This window comes from Aristolochia californica, unplaced genomic scaffold (assembly GCF_029961685.1).
Source record: "Aristolochia californica isolate CCGP_79_NKW_82.1479 unplaced genomic scaffold, dmAriCali1.0.hap1 SCAF_13, whole genome shotgun sequence".
In the NCBI taxonomy this organism is placed as follows: Eukaryota; Viridiplantae; Streptophyta; class Magnoliopsida; order Piperales; family Aristolochiaceae; genus Aristolochia; species Aristolochia californica.
This window is the reverse complement of record NW_027181804.1, coordinates 4,838,773-4,860,028: the sequence shown is the minus strand read 5'-3', so window position 1 is coordinate 4,860,028 and position 21,256 is coordinate 4,838,773. Positions and strand designations below refer to the sequence as shown.

Sequence of the window (21,256 nt, the reverse complement as noted above, 5' to 3'; positions counted from 1 at the left end):
ACAAAAGGCGTTTCATCTTTTCAAGTCTCACACCAATCTTAATTTTCGATGAACCAGAAATTAAAGTGAAGCTTGGTAAGCCACTCTCAGCTTTCACAGGTTCAGTAGTTCATTAGGCGATTACGAATTTTCTATTGACCCATCAAGATGATCATCAAAATGACATAATCGAATAAGCAGAATATGCAATTCGTAGCTACTCTAGTATCTCCGTGGAAGCTACAATCTTCCAGCACCGCCATATAGATTGATGTTATCCAAGAGGACACTTGAGAGCTCATCAGTTGGTGCTTCCCTAGTCTGAGATTCTCTTCAGTAACCCTAACAAATTCATAATATTAGTTGTGGTGTCTACCCTGGCAATTCCATCGGTTTTTTAAATGGAAGTGATCCTCGCATTGTCAATTACCTCGCGTATCTCTTCACCAACTATTGGTTGCATAACCTCTTTGTATCTTAAGAAAGAAGGCTGATTGGTTGACGCTAGAAGTCGAGCCCACATCCGATCTGTCACCCTGACTGTGTTTTGGGTTTCTGTCACACGCTGTAAAACAAATACCATTTATGAGAGAACTCACTAAAAGAAAATCTGAATTATTTCAATCACCCTACTTTAGACCTAATTTTGAGTAAAAACCAGAAACCCTTTGCCATACGTATTACAGTAAGCAAGTTATAGAACAAGGTAAAGTATGCTCACAGCAATTGGAATGTAAGCATGTCTGCCATTTACTGGTCCCACTGTGAAGCCAGTGTATCCGGCCATGGCTCCATGAACAGCACTATGTGCAAGAAGAGTACAGTAGATGTTGTCTGATGCATTACTAGGAATTGCACGGATCATGTAGGTTGGATCTGCAAGGTTATGGTCACTGAAAATAAATTATATGTATAAAGACAAATTTGTTCTCCCTTTAACCTTCTTCAGGGCCTTTCCCACTACGTCAAGGTTGCTAACAGTCAGGCTTGCTGAAAATTATAATGGAAAGAACGAAAAGGAAACAAGAAAAAGCTACTAAGAGGAAATAAAGGAAACTGTAGTAGTCTTGTTAAAGAAACTAAAGCATTAAGATGGTCCAACTCATCACTCTGTTAGTCACAATCACTATCACAATCACAATTAATGCTGACCGCATTGAGAGTAGTTACAGCAGGAACTCTCTGTCAGTGAAAATAATCTCACATAGGTAAATATCAAGAAAAATCGTTACTTATAAGGTAAAACAATAGGACTCCTAAGTGGTCGGTTATTTTCCGATGGAACTGAGCTCAATCTTAACATAGTATTAGAGCAGAACCTCTGCCTAGACTTAGGTCCAATATGTACCCACTGAGTTTGTAATCCCGTTTGTGTTGTTCACGTTTTAAGCCTATTATCCGTATGCAATTAGCCTGGACTATAATAGTCTTACTAGATAAATGGTTAAAAAACTCATTAGTTTATAAGGTCAAACAATAGGCCTGTTAAGTGGTTAGTCATTTTAAGATGGAACTGAGTTCAATATATTCTTTCATTCGTGTTATTTTCAACCTTCATCTGTTAGATCAGTTGCTTTTTTGGCCAAAAACTGCTGCTATTGTGGAATAGAAGAAGAGAAGTACTCAAGACTTGAACCCCAACAGGTTAGAATTCTTCATCTGAGTTCATAAAAAATAGGAAACACAACAATACATAACACCTACATGACAACCAGATAAACTACAGAAAGCACAGTGAATCTTTATGCAGTAGATTAAGGATTACCAATATACTTCATGTTTATTGCTGTCTTCTGGCTTTTTGAGAAATGATCCTACAATGAACATCCTAATTAGTGATAAAGTGGGACATGATGAAAAAGAAAAGCTTTAAGTACAAATAAATATAATAGCATTCATGTGTAGCAAAAACTTTTATAGACAATGTTGAAGAGATATAAATGTGTGAGAAGTTCTTACTGTATGAATTATGTCTGACAATTGTAAAAGAACGATTAAGGAACCAGACAAGTGTGGATAAACAATAAGTAGTTCATCTCTAAGATCACTAAGTGGGTAAGTACAAACGATCTGCACGGCTCGGTTTCTACATCTATGTGCATGTCTTTCAAATTTCATGCATTACAGAAATCTAGTTTAATTGCCCTATATGGTGCAACTTGCAAATTTGTGACGCTTGCATCTGGTGTGGAGGCAAAATATAAGAAGTAACCCACCCACAAGACTGTCAACATGTAAAGCTTCAAATGGTTCCAATGTTGCAAGTAACTTAGATATATTAGTGAATAGAAGAAAATACTATCTTAGTTACCACAAAATCTTCCTTAAAAGTATAAAAGACCAATCTCCCAATCTCAACTCGGAAACCAGAACAGAACATTTCCTAATTATTAAGGAAATGTTTCAAAGAATGATGAGCAACTTTTGCCAAAAACTTATCTGCAGATTCATTAAACCATATATTTCGTACCTCAAATAAAAAGATAGAGATTAAAAACATAAAACCTTCAGTTAAAATTAGTAGTTTAATCAAATCAAATATATTACACTTAATTAAACTACAACTTTGAACTGAAGAGTACAAAATTTTTATGGTAGCTAAATTCAAAAAAAAAAAAAAATTGATGGTAGCTCGTTAGACAATCCCGGGCCTGCAGGTATTTAGGAGGTAAGTTAAGGATCATGAAGGCATCATTCAATTTACTTTTTCAGGCCCAATTGGCACGTGTGATGCAATAGAAGCAGCAATCAGAGCATTCAAGGGTTAAGACATTATGTTCAACAGTTTTCCAGGTTTCTAATAATAGGGGATTCTTAGATAGTTATTTCTTGGTATTCTGGTGCTTCTATATCGGGCGTGGCAGCTTTGTTTTTTTTAATGATGAGGTAATACAATTGTGTTTTGTTCTTCATGTTTAATGGAATCATGTTTTAAGATTTGCCACTTCTGTTGTTGATGCCTTTGCAAAGTTGGGTGACACAAGATTTTGTTTATCACTTGCAGATTCTCTCCATTGGGGACTGAGGACTCTCCTCTCCCCTCTTCTTTGTAACCTTCAACTCAATTAATGAAATCATTATTTAAAAAAAAAAAGTCAAATATATTAAAATTAATAAATTATTCATTAAGTTGTTTTTACTTATCGATGGTAAGATTTTTTTTTTAAGTTATTTTTTCAAATCAAATGTTTTAGAATAAAAAAACATTTTTCTTTACTCCATAATTTTTTAAACTTAATTTACTCCATTATTAAGTAATCAAGATTCCTATCACTTCCTTGAGCCTCATCAATGTTTAGAAGAAGTTTTTAATCTGTTTTTTTTCTTTTGCATTTACTATTGCATATGCTGTTTCTGTTTACCATTTCCATTTCTTATCTTGGTAACCATGAGAATATCTTTAAATCGGTATTCTGAATTCCATGAACGTACATATTACTGTGACAACTATCTTTATTTTACTCAAGAATAAAGCTAATAAAGAGCAAAAGAATAATAAAAGGGCTCAAAGAGAGTACTGAAACTGCTACGATTGATAGGATATATATCAATATGCTGATATTAGTATATAGAATGTCCAGTTTACTTTCTTGAATTAATGATGATGATGATGATGGTTGTTATGATGAGGTTGTAAATCAAGACAAGGTTCAGAAAAAAAATTTAAAAAATACCTTGACTTTTTGAGACAGCCAGAGGCCAACATCAAGGAGTAAACGATTCCCTGATGCATCTTTTTTATCCATATGACTCATGCTTTGAGCAACATACTCCTGCCCAGCACCTTCTGCTAACACAATGACAATATGCCCATTTTCTTTAATTCGCTGCTCGACAAATTCAAAAAGTCCACCTTCCCCTTCTAAGTAAAATGGACACTCCGGAATTAAGCAACAATCCTGTTTCAGAAATACATCACTTAACCCTAACACTCATTAGTAAACAAAATGGCAAAGAGTAGAAACATAAACATAAACACCATTATAGATTTAACCTAACATAACTATAACCATGTCATGAAGCCAAAAAATGAAAGATAACTTTGCTAGTACATTGACAACCTAAAGCAGTACTTTGAATGAGAATCCATGTAGTGAATGCAACATAGTCAACAGAGTCCTAAATCACCAAGAAGGGGGATGAAGCTTCTCAGTCCCACCCAAATATTCAATCATCACCTACCTCTCAAAGGAGTTTCAGTTGGAGCTGATAATAATGGGAATTGAGCAGTGTTGAAGCGAGCACTTCACATAGTAAAGTGTATGGTAATACTGTCCTTTACATATGCACCAAGAATGTTGAAGTCCAACCTAGCTAGTCAAAGGGGAAAAGATATAGAGGTGTAGGGCCCCCTGGTTCAGCCTAAGCGGTCCAGGAACGCTCATATTCATAAAGTATGAGTTGGGACCCATAGTGTGCTGCAGGAGATTCACAGACTGCATTGGAAGGGGGCACTGCAGGCAGATCATATGGAGCTCAACTAATTATACCGATGTCTTAGGTATTAAAGTTGGACCAGTTCTGCCCAAAATATCTAGCCAATTTTAGAATGCACCTACTCAGCTATTAAGCATAGGATACTTTCAAGTCAAAGCCAAGGTTTTCGAACTCAGAAATCCCGACTTGGATCCGACTCGCCCAACCTGCCATCCAACTCAGATTACCTTGACAGTGAGGATTCCAAGGGGAGACTCGGCCATAAAAAAATTAAAAAATATGAAAATAACTAAAAAATAGCTTAGGAAATCCTCTATATTTTGATATATTATATGCTATGCATCATTAGCTACTATATAAATAATAATCAAGGCATGAACTTAGTGTTATGCAGAGTCTATGTATGGCAAGAGTGAAAGAATGTACTAACTTGGAAGAAAACTACTTTGAAATTGAGAAAATGTATGGTTAATTAATGGTTGAATATTATAAAAATATATGATACATGAATCATAAACCATTGATGCATCTAATTAAAAAAAGAAAGTTAAAAAGCATGTAAATTAAAGTCTAATATTCTAAGAATCACAAATATAAAATAATTTGTTAGAAAGTATTTTAATTATACATCAAATTGTCAAAATGCCTAACACCAAACAAAACAATTTACCCTCGTAATCTAAAAGAATAATGAATTTCAACAAGGGCCAAAAGTTGCTAGATATCCAGATATATAATCTATAGGACCTTAAAATATAAAGCCATATAATCTATCCTCTTGTTGGAATGATTAATATGTACTAAAGGATTGTGATGATGACAGCACTCGATCATTTTCAAATGAATAGTTATTCGTTGAACTGTATCATTAATATTAGTATTATTGTTAGAATTATTATTATTATTATTATTATTTATAATGAAATTAAATTATATTTTACAAATACAAAAGTATAGAATTATTATTGTTATTATGACTATTATTATCATTTTTACTTTACATACTATATGTAATTGTATTGTTGTAACAATTATTTACACATTATTAACCATTTCTTCTTTACTTTTTTTAGAAACTTTAGGAGTCCTATTGATGATTAATCCTAACAATTATTTACTAACATAGAAAAATTAGTATTATTTTATGGCTACTACTCATTAGTTTGTTAATTATACCACCATTAATGATTTAACCCTTTTATTAGCCACTAGTCAACACTATTTATTAAATAAGTAGTGTTATATGTTATATTGTTCATTACTAATAGATAGCATTAGATTATTTTTTCTACTAGTTATATAGAATATTAGTTATTATTAATAATTATAAATGTAACATAGTTGATTTTATTTGTGATTAAATCTGTTAATAATTATTAAATAGTAAATAACATGTATTATAGGCCAATGACTATAATTATCAATTAATCATTTATTAAAAAGCTCTTCAGCCCCAAAGGTACTCTATGGTCCCCCCTTCCCCAAACCCCAAATTTTTCACATAGATCTAGTTGGCTAATGCATCGCCATCTCAAAAACAAACAAAATGAACATTAAAAGACTAATGCATGCAAACCAGCAAATACATTAAAGACGTTAAAGCACAAGTTACAAAACAGATCAAGGCATATTAAATTCATTACCTAAAATAGACCTAATAAAAAAAGAAAAGAAATGAAGTGCTGGTTTTAACATGAGGAAATCAAGAAGGAAGACAGAGAGGAAGAAGATCAGGTCAGGGAGCAACCAGATTTGCAGGCCAGTGATGAGCCGACGATGGGAAGCTGAAGCTCCGGCACAGACAATGCTAGAAATGGCAGGATCTCACCGAAAAATGAAGAGAAATGGGGAGAAACGGAGGCTGGATTTCAATGCGGAAATAAAGCTGGAATGGGAGGGTAGGAGGCAACAATAGGTAAGGTAGAGATTTAGGGCTTTTTTGACTGAAAAGGTCGATACATACAAGAGAGATGAAGTCAAATAGCAGATTGGATTGGGAACACAGGAATCACCTTGATTCTGTGCCCAACCTGCACAACTCTCTCATTCCAGAGCGGGTCAGATACTCCAGGCAGTTCCGCAGCCCCGACCCAAATTGCTGACTTCAAAAGTAGGTCAGCCCAGCCGCATCACGGGTTAATCTGCCAAGTCACGAAATCATGGTTGAGACCTATTCTCCCAAACACAATTAACTCTCACACTCAATCAACTAGGCTGAGACTTGGAGCACTTGTATAATCATAGACCAGTAAACTGTTTTTCATCCACTGACATTCCCTTTCACATCCAACCTAAACTAACAACTTAGCTCAAGTCATGGAGGGCATACAGACAGATGCCATCCAGAACAAACACAAATACCACATTGAACACAAACACAAGCTTGGGTTGGTTCTAAACCATGTTAAAGCTGAGCTCATTCCTCCAAAGTGACTAGGATCTTTTCATGTCCAAACCAATGTGGGGTTATTTCTCCTATACAAAACAACTCCCTCTCTCAGAGCTTGAGACATAGATCACATACAAAACAGTAGATGGGTGGACTACTATTTTACCTATCAACATTGGGTTCCCTTAGTAAACTCAGGGTTCAAGACAACTTATGCTTGGAAATTCGATGCAGCCAAAGTAGGTTATAATGGTATGCAGGAAAAAATCATAATTCTCTCATTGTTGCCCTCTGTTTCTCAGTTTATTGTTCATGGATCAAAATGCCCAATAAGTAATTCTTGCTAACTAGTTTGACATACAATCCGCCAAGAAAAGAGTTAAAAGGAAAAGTTCGGATAAATCAACCATGATAGAAGCTTTGCAATTGCCTTACAAGGATAAGATCTTCAATCAGACATTTCCAAATGATTCATAGAAGAGTAGACATGTTTAGAAACACGCCCATCTACTATAACAAGTTCAATGCGGAAATAAAGCTGGAATGGGAGGGTAGGAGGCAACAATAGGTAAGGTAGAGATTTAGGGCTTTTTTGACTGAAAAGGTCGATACATACAAGAGAGATGAAGTCAAATAGCAGATTGGATTGGGAACACAGGAATCACCTTGATTCTGTGCCCAACCTGCACAACTCTCTCATTCCAGAGCGGGTCAGATACTCCAGGCAGTTCCGCAGCCCCGACCCAAATTGCTGACTTCAAAAGTAGGTCAGCCCAGCCGCATCACGGGTTAATCTGCCAAGTCACGAAATCATGGTTGAGACCTATTCTCCCAAACACAATTAACTCTCACACTCAATCAACTAGGCTGAGACTTGGAGCACTTGTATAATCATAGACCAGTAAACTGTTTTTCATCCACTGACATTCCCTTTCACATCCAACCTAAACTAACAACTTAGCTCAAGTCATGGAGGGCATACAGACAGATGCCATCCAGAACAAACACAAATACCACATTGAACACAAACACAAGCTTGGGTTGGTTCTAAACCATGTTAAAGCTGAGCTCATTCCTCCAAAGTGACTAGGATCTTTTCATGTCCAAACCAATGTGGGGTTATTTCTCCTATACAAAACAACTCCCTCTCTCAGAGCTTGAGACATAGATCACATACAAAACAGTAGATGGGTGGACTACTATTTTACCTATCAACATTGGGTTCCCTTAGTAAACTCAGGGTTCAAGACAACTTATGCTTGGAAATTCGATGCAGCCAAAGTAGGTTATAATGGTATGCAGGAAAAAATCATAATTCTCTCATTGTTGCCCTCTGTTTCTCAGTTTATTGTTCATGGATCAAAATGCCCAATAAGTAATTCTTGCTAACTAGTTTGACATACAATCCGCCAAGAAAAGAGTTAAAAGGAAAAGTTCGGATAAATCAACCATGATAGAAGCTTTGCAATTGCCTTACAAGGATAAGATCTTCAATCAGACATTTCCAAATGATTCATAGAAGAGTAGACATGTTTAGAAACACGCCCATCTACTATAACAAGTTCTCCGGTCTTACCACATCTCGGCTTGCCAAAGTAGCATACATAGCTATAAACCCTGCAACAGAAGCAATTGCTACAATATCAAAAAAGTGATAAATCTTCAAATTTCAAAGAAAAGCTTCATCCACAATTTAATCTAAGCAGCTAAAGCATCACAGCTACAATAATGTTGCCCAAATTCATTGAATGAAACTGACTTTCCCACAATCAATTACACAAATTGTTTCAATCACCTACCACTGTAACGACCCATAAGTTTCACAATTCCAACACCATTCTCAACACTTTCAACTTCAACGTGTGCAGCATTAATAGCCCTCTGAGCCTCTTCTACAGCTGTGTCAAAACCGAAGGATCTGTCTATCACCTGAGATCAAAGCCATTGTTGACAAAGAAAAAGAAATCTTTTAGACCAAAAACCAAATACTTCATAAAGGAGTTCTTTTCCTTCTATATGTGAAGATCCTAAAAAGGTGCTCGGGAGAAAAGGAAAAATAGTTTAATGATTGAGAGAAGGCTAAGTGAAATACATATGGTAGATGTGCCTGGCCAACCCAGGTCTGCCTAGATTTCAGTCAGAACATGGAACTCCAGCAGCTAGCCATTTGATTGGTTAAAACAATAAAACAGAGCAATAAAATTTTAGCTAACTGGTCTAGTAGTATGTTATAGAAAGTGTTAGACTTCAACGGTATTTTTTTATCATTTCATAGTATATATTTGTTCTGGAATTTCACATTAGCAGGATGTTAAGTTTCCTTCTAGAGGCCTATGGCTCAACATTATACAATATAATACTTCTTAACTCGTATAAATGTAGGATTATTCCCACTCAACATTCCCCCACACGTTAAGGATTATACATAATAGGCCTAAGTATGGGAATAACTCAAAAATTGAGCCTAGAACTAAGTAAACATCCTGCTATGATACCATTGTTAGGATTGAGCTCAGTTTCATCCCAAAGGGACCAGTCAAGTAGTAAGTCTCTTTCCCAACTAAACCCGAGTAATCTTTAAGCCTTTTTTGCGGCTCCTACACTTGGATAGTTTTGAGTAGAGGCCTATGTATAAACACCTACTCTGATACTATGTTAATTTTTTGGAAAAGAAAAATATTTCACTGACTTGTTTTAATTTAAGTGCAATGAGCTTTTATTTATAATAGAGAAAACAAGTAGAATTTAATTACCATTAAACTACCATTGTCCTAGTTACACCCAAAGTCTAACACTTAAAAGATAAGTCCTAACATAATTAAAGAACTAAACATAAATAGAAATCTGAAATAACTACTACACCTTTTAAGTAAAACACTTTTGTGAGATATTCTCCTATGAGACATCCTCCCATGAGACTCTTGTAAGATTATGTCATATTAATTACTGCTTTGTGAGACTTCTTTCTGTGAGAGTCATGTACAATTCTCCCATACCTACTCTTCAACACTCCCACTCAAGCTAGAACTTATTACTTCAACTTGCAAGAATAAAAATTTTGGTTTTCAATCTTCTTTGGCTAAAAAATATCTTCATAAATGTAAAATTCTTCATTTTTTTTCTCCCCCTTATTTAGATACTCTTGGTCACATAAAAATTTACCACAACATGTAGAATGAAATAAAATACCTCTTTCTTGTACTTATTTTTCTACTTCTCTCCCTCAACCTAGCAAATAAATAAAAAAAATAGGGACCCAGCTTGGACAAAACAAATATGGGAGAAGGAAATCACTCCTAGCCATATGAAAAATCTCCATACACCAGTTAAAAAAAGGTCATAGTCAAAAATCAAACTCTACTCAATTTCAAAAGCAGTAAAAAGGCCTAATTATAGGCATAAAAAGAGACTACTCACTTTCTAATGGTAGCTCAAGCACAAATCACCTCTTGGGTGAAGAATAAAAGACTTGACTCGAACTGGATGTTGGGTGCACCCCTATACTTTGTAGGTAGTGGTTCTAGGCACTGCTCCGAAGTGATGAGAAAATGATAAATTGAAGATATACTAGAGAAACACAAAGAATTCAGACTGAATGAGGTGACAATATAACACTCTACCTCAAACCGAGTTTCTAAGGAAAACAACAAGCACTTGCTTATCAAATCAATAATAAGTGTGATTTTTTAAAAAAAAAATAAAGGAGACTATAACTATAGAACTATAAACATAACAAACAAGTTGGACCAAGTATGACTTCAAAGAATTTTGTAGGGGTGAGTATAAATTTTAGAAATGACGATACGGAAGATACACAACCAAGTAACAAAAACGCAAAAAATAGAAAACAACATCCAAGCAGGGTATCACATACCTTGAATGAGCACATCATGAAGTGATTAAGTCTGACCAAAACTCTTTGATTAGAAGAGAAATTTGCCTAAAAAACTAAAACTCTAGGATAAAGAAAACTCAATTTACGTCAATGCATGGAGAGATAATAGGAGAGAGAATAGGAAAATGAGAGATTTTCGCCAGAACTAACCTCTGGTACTTCTGATATCAATATCTCTCAAAATATAGTTCAGAATCACAAATAGTTTGTTGCTCAAGAACTAGACTCAAAGATCTTTAATCTGATATCCAATTTGACATAAAATGTTTCATCCTTGAATCTCTTATGACCGTTTGATTTACTTCGTTCTGTAGCATGACCCTTGCCAACTCTTACAAGAATATCTCCTTACATATAAATTCGATTGATATAAAAGTTGCTCCTAAAACTAGACTTTGATATCTTTCATTCAAGTTTAATATTTCTTCAAAAAATATACTTCTTTTGGGAGAAAAAATCTAATAGATTTCGGACTCTATAATCTAGCTGAATTGAGTAGTCTTTCTTCTTTGGCCAATATGATCATTGACTCTTCTGATACAAATATCTCCCTCTAGAAAACTCAGTTGAACATTGGTTTGATAGTTAGGAAATAGATTTACAGATATTTCTTTTAAAAAATAATTCTCTATATAAAGTCTCATTCTAGATGGCATAAAATGCCTTGAAAATTGAAGTTCTATGCTACTGCTCGAACCTCTCCTACTGTCTGACATTTTCTACTTCAAATATCGTTTTCTCTTTGTAGAAAACTTCGATTTTCAAAATTCTTTTTGCGTTAGAAAGCAGACTCAAAGATTTTTTCGCCAATATATAATTTGCAATATGAAATGTTTAGTATGCAGCTGTGAATGCCAAGGAAATAACAGGTACTAGGACAAGAAAGGAAGAAAAAAGTAGAATACGAACATAAACTTCTAAAGATGATAAATCAGAAAAGGATCACATTATCTTTGTGGCTTGACCGAGTCAACTCACAGAACCTACTCTGATACCATGTTGAATTTCTGGAAAGGAGAAATATTTCACTAACTTGTTTTAATTTGAGTACAATGAGCTCACAAAACTTACTCTGATACCATGTTGAATTTCTGAAAAAGAACAATATTTCACTAACTTGTTTTAATTTAAGTACAATGAGTTTCTATTTATACTAAAAAAAACAAGTAGAATCCGATTAAAATTAAACTAGCCTTATCCTAGTTACACCCAAAGTCTAACACCTATAATAGACTCCTATAAGATTTTGTCATAGTAAGTACTACTCTGTGAGACTTCTTTTTTTGAGAGTCACGTAAGACTCTCTCATACCTGCTCGTCAACAAATACCATATTAGAATTGAGTCCAATTCTATCCCAGAATAACTAGCCACTTAGAAAGCCTAATACTCAACTACCCAATAACACTTCTTAATTCTTCCCACTCAACAGAAAGATTTTGAAAATTAAATAACAATAGAATCTAAAAAAATTTTAAATCTAAACATGCATCTCATAATCCTTTTCCATTCAAATCCATCGGGATCTTTCATGTTTCTCTAAATTTTTCTATATAGTTCCCAACATGCTACCTTCCTGTCATGTCTGCTAAATCAGGTAAGAAAAGCAGCTAGTCCAGTCCCTATTGTATTCTTTAAGGACTTGTTACAATATTGACCTTGCTCCATATAGCTGTAACAAAAAATTTCCATTTTCTTTTTAACGATTAATTTTTTGGAAAATTAATGATAATGAAAAGGGACGAAAATAATAACATAGAATTGTAAAACAGAAGAGTAAAGCCCCAAGGTTAATCTCAGTTGCCAAACTTAGTGCCGACAATCTATATTGTTAAAGAATAAGTATGAAAGAGTCTTACATGTGGAAAGAAGTGTCATGAGAAAAAGCTACAGCTTAGGAGGAAGTTTAGTATTTTAAGATTTCTACTTTGTTAAGATTGTTTAATTGCTCTAGGATTTATCTTTAAGTAGTTGTCTACTTTGATTATGATTAGGAATTGCATTTTTCGTGTAACTGGATGGGTAGTTGAATTTATTTATGATTCTATATATAGGCACAATTATACTAAGTTTATATAAACCACACAATAAATCAATGGATTATTTTTTCTCCAGAAATTCAACACGATATCAGAGTTTATAAGGAGAATTATATATCAAATGAAAGCTCAGTAAGTCTACTTTCTAACCTAATAAGCCATTTCTCAATTTGATGTTTCCATAAAGACATATCAACATTGGAAGAACCAAAAGTCATGCCGCAACCTGTTGCATATACCAATCTGAATTTTAAGTTGATTTTTTCCATCTCTTTTTGGTTGTTATTCTTGCTTTCTTCCCCTATTGTTGCTACTGCTTGATTATACCCTAAAGCCCCTTGTTTTGGTGTTTCTAAAAGTTTTTGAAAGGGTTGCAGCCAGCTATTAGTCCTCGCTTTGTCACTAAGCGTTTTGTGTTTAAAATTTCATGCTCCACCGTTTTTTTCGTTTTTGATATTTATTCATGCAAAATCAGGTCTTGTCTTACTATTTCATGAATTTTTGTACCCCCTTTAGTCTAATCTTATTCATCTTTGTCCCTAGACTTGAAAATCAAAAAAATGTTTTTTGCCGCAACAATGTATGATCAATCCATCAGGGTTCCATTGATCAATCATACGCTATAAATTGTCTCTTCTTCTCTTTATCTGACTGATAATTGGGGTCCCATTGATCAATCATACGTTATAATTCATTTCTTCTACCCATTGTTTGATTGATCATCCTTTATAATCCTTGTCTATTGTGGGTCTTCTCCTTCTAATTTTATCACTTTGTTGTTTATTATATCTAACCCCCGCCCTTTTTTATTCTATCTTCCTTTTCCTACCATCTCTTTTTACTTTGGAACTCTCGCTTCCCTTTTTTGTTCAATCCCTTGTTGGGTTTCTTGGGTTGGTTCCTATTTTTTTACTATAAATGGGTGATTCTTAGTCCATTGTAACTTTTTTACTACTACCCAAGTGGGATTTCTACTACTATTGTCATCGTTGAGTGACAAGCATTACCCAGCTTAGTGATTATCATCACTATTTTTTGTTCAAAATCCATTGTATTGGTTTCGATTATATTTGTTTATCACCCATATTTTCTACTACTTACCAAGAATCTGTATCCACTTTAGTACTTATTTTTGGGACGCTTTGAGATGATGGAAGAGATCATTGGTATAGTTCTTTTTATGTTCAAGTTGGGATCACTTTCCTTACTTCCCAGCTTCAGGTAGAAAATAGAAGAAGTATGAAGAATGAGGTAGGTGATAGAACCTACCATGAAGGATTCTACAAGATGTGGTCAAAGGTATCCAAGGGCAAGATTGAAGATTGAAAATCAGATGCAGTTGATAGTGTTTGTTTGTGTTTTTAGCACCTCATAGTCCTTTTGGGTCCTTATTTACGATACCTTAGTAAACTGTGAGTAATTTATTCCTGGTATGTGTTAATGGTTTTTGTCAAGCTCTTTGTCTCACCATAAGTTTTCCAATGTTTGATTATATATTTTCACTATCTCTCATCGCATTTCATATTGTGAATTTGACTCTCCTTTATTTGCCTAAGATCAAACTCATTTTTTTATGGAACTCCTTTTCTTGCTCGAATGGGTTGATATTCATCTACAGTTCAAACTTTGTCTTGAGAGATTGTCTCATGTTTTGGGAGTTGAGTGTGTCAATCCCTTTTATTTGAGATCCTTGAGTTGATCTTCTCATTTTATATGGATGACTTTATTATGTCCTTAGTGACTAGGTTGCTATCCTGTAGGGGTAAGCTTCTCTTACTTGAAAGGTGTTTAGGAGGCTACAAGTGGCGCACCAACCTATTCAAGTTATTTTCAGAGTCCTAGTGTTGACTTCAATTTTATACGCATCCTTCTTTTTACGACTTTTTTTGGGTTCTACCCTATAAGTAGGGTTTTCTGAGAGTCATTATCTTTACTTATTGTCTTATTTATCTGGTTTAGAGGTGGTTTATTATTTGGAGGAAGATGCATATGTTTCTTTTTTCATCCAAGCTAGGGCTCTGTGCTTTTGCTCCCTAGCTTGAGGGAGAGGAGGAATATGGTGGTGTTGACTGAAAATTATTGTGAATCAAAGATGTTATTGTTGACCAAGATCTCAATACTCCAAGGGGGAGAACAAAAAATGATGAATTTTTTCAACAAAAATAGATTGAACACCAAAAATATTTTTTTTGCAAGTTGAAGTTCCAAACTCCAACTTGACGAAAGCACTGAAGAATAAATATGAAAGAGTCTTGCATGATTCTCATGGAAAGGAGTCTCCTGTGAAGGAGCTACAGCCATGGATGAAGTTTAGTATTTTCATATTTCTACTTTGTTAAAAAGTTGTTTAATTGTTCTAGGATTTTTATCTTTAAGTAGTTGTTTACTTTGATTATGATTTGGTATTCCATTTTGGGTGTAATAGGGACTTGGGTAGCTTAATTTCTCTATGATTCTATATATATCCTTTAGTATAAGTAGAAGTTCACTGTACTCAATTTATACAAACCACACAATCAATCAATGAATTATTATTTGTCTCCAAAAATTTAACATATATGTATCCTCCTACCCAAATCAGCCTTAGCAGACTTAGGACATCGTATACATTGGCAAACCTTAATCCTAATGGATCTAGTATGGCAAAAACTACTACAAAAAACCAATTGCACCTTGCTTTTTTTCCGTCTAGAACAACAATAAAAATTTATAAACTAAAAAAGGAGTACGAAAACTTTTAGTGGGAAAACACAAAGAAAGCCTACACATGAGGAAAAGTGTTAAAGAATACTGGATCAATGAGTAAAAATATCTTGGTTTTATTAGTTAGAAAAGAGGCTTCCTAACTTGGCTATCATTTTAGAATGTGCCTCTCAGAGCGGAATATCTGCTTAGGCATAGGCCCAATTACGTTTCGATGTATTGTCCATGTCTTAAGCCCTTTATGTGTAAGTCTAGATGTAAGAGAGAGTATTAGTGAGAATAGTCCACATTGATGAGTGTCAAGAAGAAGAGTTGTTGGTTTATAAGATTGAGCAATAAGCCTCACATGCATCATTTAGTGATGGAAACAGGCTCAATCCAACAAAAAGACTATCAAAGTTGGATCTATCTCTATCCCAAAATGGCTAAACTAACTAGAGATATCTCTACTCAAATAATAAGCACATGAATTGACTAATCCCAAATCCAAGTGAAATTATTCTTAATACTCTCCCATCATGTGCTCTTTATGGCTCCTAAATACAGAGACTTTTGAGAGAAAGCCCATGTACAAGTACCCGCTCCAATACCAGTGTCAAAGTTAGGTCTAGGTCCTTCCCAAATTGGCTAACCTAAGGGGGCTATTCCTAAATAAGAACACCTGATTTTTCTAATTCTGATCCATGTGAGACTTTTCTTAACCAAAAAAAGGGGAAACAGCAAAAAGTGTTCTCAAGACACCTGCTCTTCAACTCAAAAATTGGCAATCCTCTTCAGCTATACAAATAAATCAAACATCAAAAAGTTGAGTGCAATGTTATACATGTTAAAAATAATTGTTGTAACCTGCTTTGTCCATGAGCTCATTGATTTTCCAGAAAATACTGTTTAAAGAAGAGCTGCCTTCAACATAAAAAAATCATCAAAATCAAACATCTATAAGATAAAAACCACAATTTCAACACCTATAATTATTTCTAATGGTAAAAAGATAAAAAGAAAAAAAAGAAAATGAATATCTAGAAATGAAAGGCATCATGGCTTAACAAGCCATAAAACAACACTCTTCAATGACCACGTGAAGGATATGAACTTTTATGTAAATACTTTCTTCTGTTTGCTATTCCAAGTCACTAGATGTAACCTATAAAGGTACAATAAAAATTTGCCCACCATCTATCTGAAGGAGAACCAGCCCAATCAGCAAGAAAGTAAGCAACTACATCAAAATATCCATTAAGCTTATATAATAAGCCTTGACCTGGTGCCTTCTTTAGATATCGCAAAATTCTCACTACAGCTTGCCAATGCGGGATTCAAGGAGCACTAATAAACCAACTCACTACTTCAATTGCATGGGAAATGTTAGGCCTGGTTACTGTAAGATAAATTGGTTTGCCTACTAATCACTTATACTTGTCATCCAACAAATCACCTTCTTTAACCTTCAATTTGGTATTAGGATCCATAAGTGATCAGCAGGTTTGCATTCCAGTATACCCTCTGTCAAAATATCCAGAACATATTTCCTCCAAGAAGGTTAATCCCTCAGTTAGACCTAATCATTTCAATCCCAAGAAAATATCTGAGTGTCAAGATCATTGGTCACAAATGTTTGCTATATAATCTTAGATATCAGCTATATTTGCTATATCATCTCCGTAAATGATGAACAGTATGGATCTAGTACTCGTATGCAAAACAAAAATTGAATGATTAGTGTACTTTCTTTTAAATCCTTATCCTAATAGGACTCCACCCTTGGAGATTATATTAAACCATAAACTGCTTTAATGATTTACAAACTTTGGAAGACTCCCCTTGAGAAAAAATTCTTAGAGGATCTTCCATATATACGTCCTCTGTCAAGTCTGCATTTAAGAATTCATCACATCAAGTTGGTAAACAGCCCAATCTTGAAAAAAGTGCATGAGATCAGAACAGGTATGTAATTCAATTTGGCCGCAAGAGAAATTATCTCACAAAAATCTATACCAACAGTTTGTGTAAAACCACAGACAACTGACCTGGCTATATATGCAATTTTTCCTCGATAAATGGTGAAGTTGAAGTAATAACACCATGTATGTTTTTTTATGCAACTATCATTATGTATAATATTTGTAACATTCGCTGGAGGTGGAAATAGAAGCATAAGTCTCTGGGTTCACTAGATTGACATGTTTTTGTTTCTTTTACTCTTTGTTACATGATGTTAATATGATTGTAAATAAGGGCTTCGTGATTTAAAGAAATAAAGAGAAATGGGTCAGAAGAAAGCGCCATAGGGAAGGAAGAATGGAGAAGACAGCACACAAAGTGGAGAAGAGAGAATAAGAAGGAGAAGCAAATAGAGGGGAGAGAGGGGATAGACTGAGGTTGGCAAGGGTATTAAGTATTTTATTCCAGCCTCATTCCTTCATATATAACTTATAATAATGGGAAAAGGTTATAAAGATACCACATGAAAATCATCAAGACACCCTTACAAACACTAGAAACAGTGGTTAAAAAGTAAACAACAAAGAATCAATAACCTTATTATAACACTATATCAACCCTAGGACCACAACCACTTAGATAATATGCCACCCTACTTCAAAAACATGTGAATGAAAGCATATCTCGCTATGATTGCTGCATAGTTTTTGGAACACATGAAGAATAAATTCAGGATTCATATTAGTGTGCACAACATACTGCAATGTCATTATCAATAGTTTTAGGGATTCCAGCAACAGCCACCGGAAGCTTGCGTTTCTCAATTTCCTGCATAAAGATCACTAGCAGAGTAAATCAATTGAGACAAATGTTTTTTTTTAGAACAATTGAGAGAAATGTTTAATTCAATCTAAAAGAATGAAAAAGCACATTTTGTACCTCATATATGGCATATGCTCCTTTCTGAGTTCCATCACCTCCAATTATGTAAACCTGCAGGTTTTTCAAAGAAAAAGAGAAAAAGAAAGAAATGCATAACACAGATTTGTCATTAACAAACATAATAAATTTTGGAATACTCAAAATGATCATACCTGATTAATGTCCCGGTCCTGTATGCCGTCAACTATTTTCATTGTATCGTGACCTCCCCGTGAGGTACAAAGGAAGGTCCCACCACGTTTGTGAATATCATTCACAACCTTTGGTGTCAATGGAATGGTATTTTTGGAGTAAAATCCTCTATATCCTCCCTAAGCAGACAAGTTAATACAAATAAAGAGCAGTAACCATTTGACAGAAGAGCTCACAAGAGGGAAATAAATAAATATATATATATATATAGAAAGAGAGAGAGAGAGAGAGAGAGAGAGAGAGATAGATAGATAGATAGATAGATACCAAACTGACTTGAAAAAAATAAAATAAACCATACTCATCCAGAGAAATTTAAAAATGTCAAATTATGTGTAGGTTTAGTGTATAGCAGCTGAAAGTACCTGAATACCAAGGATGTCATTCACTCCATACATAATATTCAAACCACATACTATCTCTCGAATAACAGTATTAATACCAGGGCACAAGCCACCACATGTGACAATGCAAGCCTTGACGTCATCTGGGTTGAAATAGACCTGAGACACACAGTGGCCAATGAAAGATAAGTGTCAAAGGACGAACTTCATTAAAGAATCAGGTTAGGTAATGAGCACACCTTCTCCTGAGGACCTGCACGTCGAAAATGTACTCCTCTTTGACTATTTTTCTGGACAACAATCTGCGGAGAAGAAGAATAAATCAACCGTTGGAATAGGTTTTAAAATGAAATATCAGACCACATCCTTGCAGTAGGAGTTGCAATGAAATTTAAAAGCTTACCTACCTTCTGGGCAACCGCATCTTTGGGATTGACAAAGTTCTGCCTGGTAAAATAAACGAATACTCAAGTAGCTGAAATGCTGGATTTCATAAGCAACAATGAGCAATATAGTAAGAGCACTTGAACACAATCGTGATTGAAGACTTACTTAACAATTGCATAAGCTGGGCTGTTCTGTAAAGGGTTTGGATACACCTGAAGGGGAAGATGGAAGGACAAAAAATGGCTCATTTCTTCTTATAATAGACAAACCAGGGTATTATCTATACAGATGAACATTAAACTCAAAACCGATACCAGGAATTTGAAAGAGAAACTGCAAACTACGTAGGCTATAGTGCGGCAGATAATAGAATGTTACACTTGTACCATAGTTGGTTCCCTTCCAGCTAATCTCAAACACATTACGTGCTTACCGTTAAGGAAGAAAAACACAAGACACGAACGTAGAAACTAAGATTAGATAAACAGGACAAACTGAAGCGACTCAGCAACTCAGGAAGACAATCCAACACAATATGGATCCGCAAGAAGCAAAAGACCAAATAACAATTTCTAAAAAGACGAGAATACAAAAGAAAAGTCAAATTACTGGTAAATCAGGAAGGAAGTCTGTCAGGTGAGGAACATCTTCGAGAACAAACCCTCCTTCTCCGGTAGTCATAGCGTTCGCTCTGATCATACATTTTCCTCGCAAGGCGAACCGCTTCCAATGATAATTCGGATCGCCAAATCTGGAATTCAGATGAAATGAAAGGGTAGGAGCTTTCCCTGTGTTTAATTTGCAGAGGGAGGAGGGAAGCGCGGGGAAAGAAGAGTACGTTGAGATCTCCATCCAAACCAAAGACCGGAATATCAAAAGATGGCGAATGGCGCGCGCAGCAATTTAGAAACAGATAATCAGTACATTAAATTTTACTTACATGTGGCATCCAAACTAAACTGTTGATCTGGTTAATCCTTCATGCGCGGCGTAGATCGCACCACCTGTGTCAATTAAATTGACTTGACTTTTAAATTGGATTCTTCTTTGTTCTTACTACGTGCCTTGAATCACTAGTACAATAAAACAGTAATTGTCATGATTCTGTTTTGAGCGTTTACCAATCGTTTCTTCTATAGGGGATGAAGTTGACCTTTTTGGAAATGTATTTTTCGTGTGTTGATTAATATTGAATCAAGAGTTAATTTATACAAGAATTTTATAATATATAATCGAGATTCTCGTGATTTTATATAATCCATTTACAATGGTTGAGCTTATCTTTTATTTCAACCATGATTTTTTCAACACTCCTCCTCAAGTTGGAGAATGAATATCAAGAACTTCCAACTTGCGTATCATAGTTGAGAAGGTTTCCTTTCCAAATGACTTAGTGAACACATCCGCAAGTTGATTTGTTGAAGCAACATATTTGGTTACAACCGAACTATCTTGTATTTTGTCATGAATAAAATGACAATCCATTTTTGTATGTCTGGTTCTTTCATAAAAAATGGGATTAGCTGCTATGTGTAATGCAGTTGTATTATCACAATATAACAGTACTAGTTTCTTATGTAATATTCTCAACTCTGTCTACAATGACCGTAGTTAGGATAATTCATAACATGTACTTGTCATGGCTCTATATTCGGCTTCTGCTGAGGAGAGATACGATTTTTTGCTTTATGTCAACCAGGAAATAAGAGAAGATCCTAAAAAACACAATAACCCGTAGTGGATCTATGAGATATTGGATAACCAGTCCAATTTGAATAAAAAAAAGCTTGCAAGGATAAATCATTCTGAGTGGGAAAAACTTTGTCCTGGATTGCTTTTAAAATAACGCAACACATGCAAGACAACTTCCATGTGTGGTTTACATGGTTTATGCATGAATCTGCTTAACACATGGACCGAATAGGTAATATCCGATCAGGTGATAGTCAAATAAATTAGGCGTCCAACAAGTCACCTATACTGAGATGGATCGTTAAGCAATTCTCCTG

General features: G+C 34.8%; 1 protein-coding gene across 2 annotated transcripts; it reads right to left on the bottom strand.

The window, feature by feature from the left end:
- Positions 1 to 12: 12 nt before the first annotated feature.
- LOC137947935 (ATP-dependent 6-phosphofructokinase 6-like) lies at positions 13 to 20,116 on the bottom strand. 2 transcript variants are annotated; one of them, XM_068793795.1, is made up of 15 exons: positions 19,857 to 20,116; positions 19,413 to 19,459; positions 19,268 to 19,307; positions 19,100 to 19,162; positions 18,882 to 19,019; positions 18,477 to 18,635; positions 18,322 to 18,375; positions 18,142 to 18,210; positions 8,605 to 8,734; positions 8,382 to 8,422; positions 3,654 to 3,878; positions 1,745 to 1,793; positions 701 to 855; positions 410 to 544; positions 13 to 321 (listed from the first exon to the last, which is right to left on the bottom strand). In XM_068793795.1, exons 1-15 carry the CDS (start codon positions 20,097 to 20,099, stop codon positions 313 to 315), a joined length of 1,557 nt encoding a protein of 518 aa, XP_068649896.1. In that variant the 5' UTR covers positions 20,100 to 20,116; the 3' UTR covers positions 13 to 312. The 2 variants fall into 2 exon arrangements, with proteins under 2 accessions (XP_068649896.1, XP_068649895.1); XM_068793794.1 differs by having other exon boundaries at positions 13 to 544.
- Between the last annotated feature and the right edge of the window lie 1,140 nt (positions 20,117 to 21,256).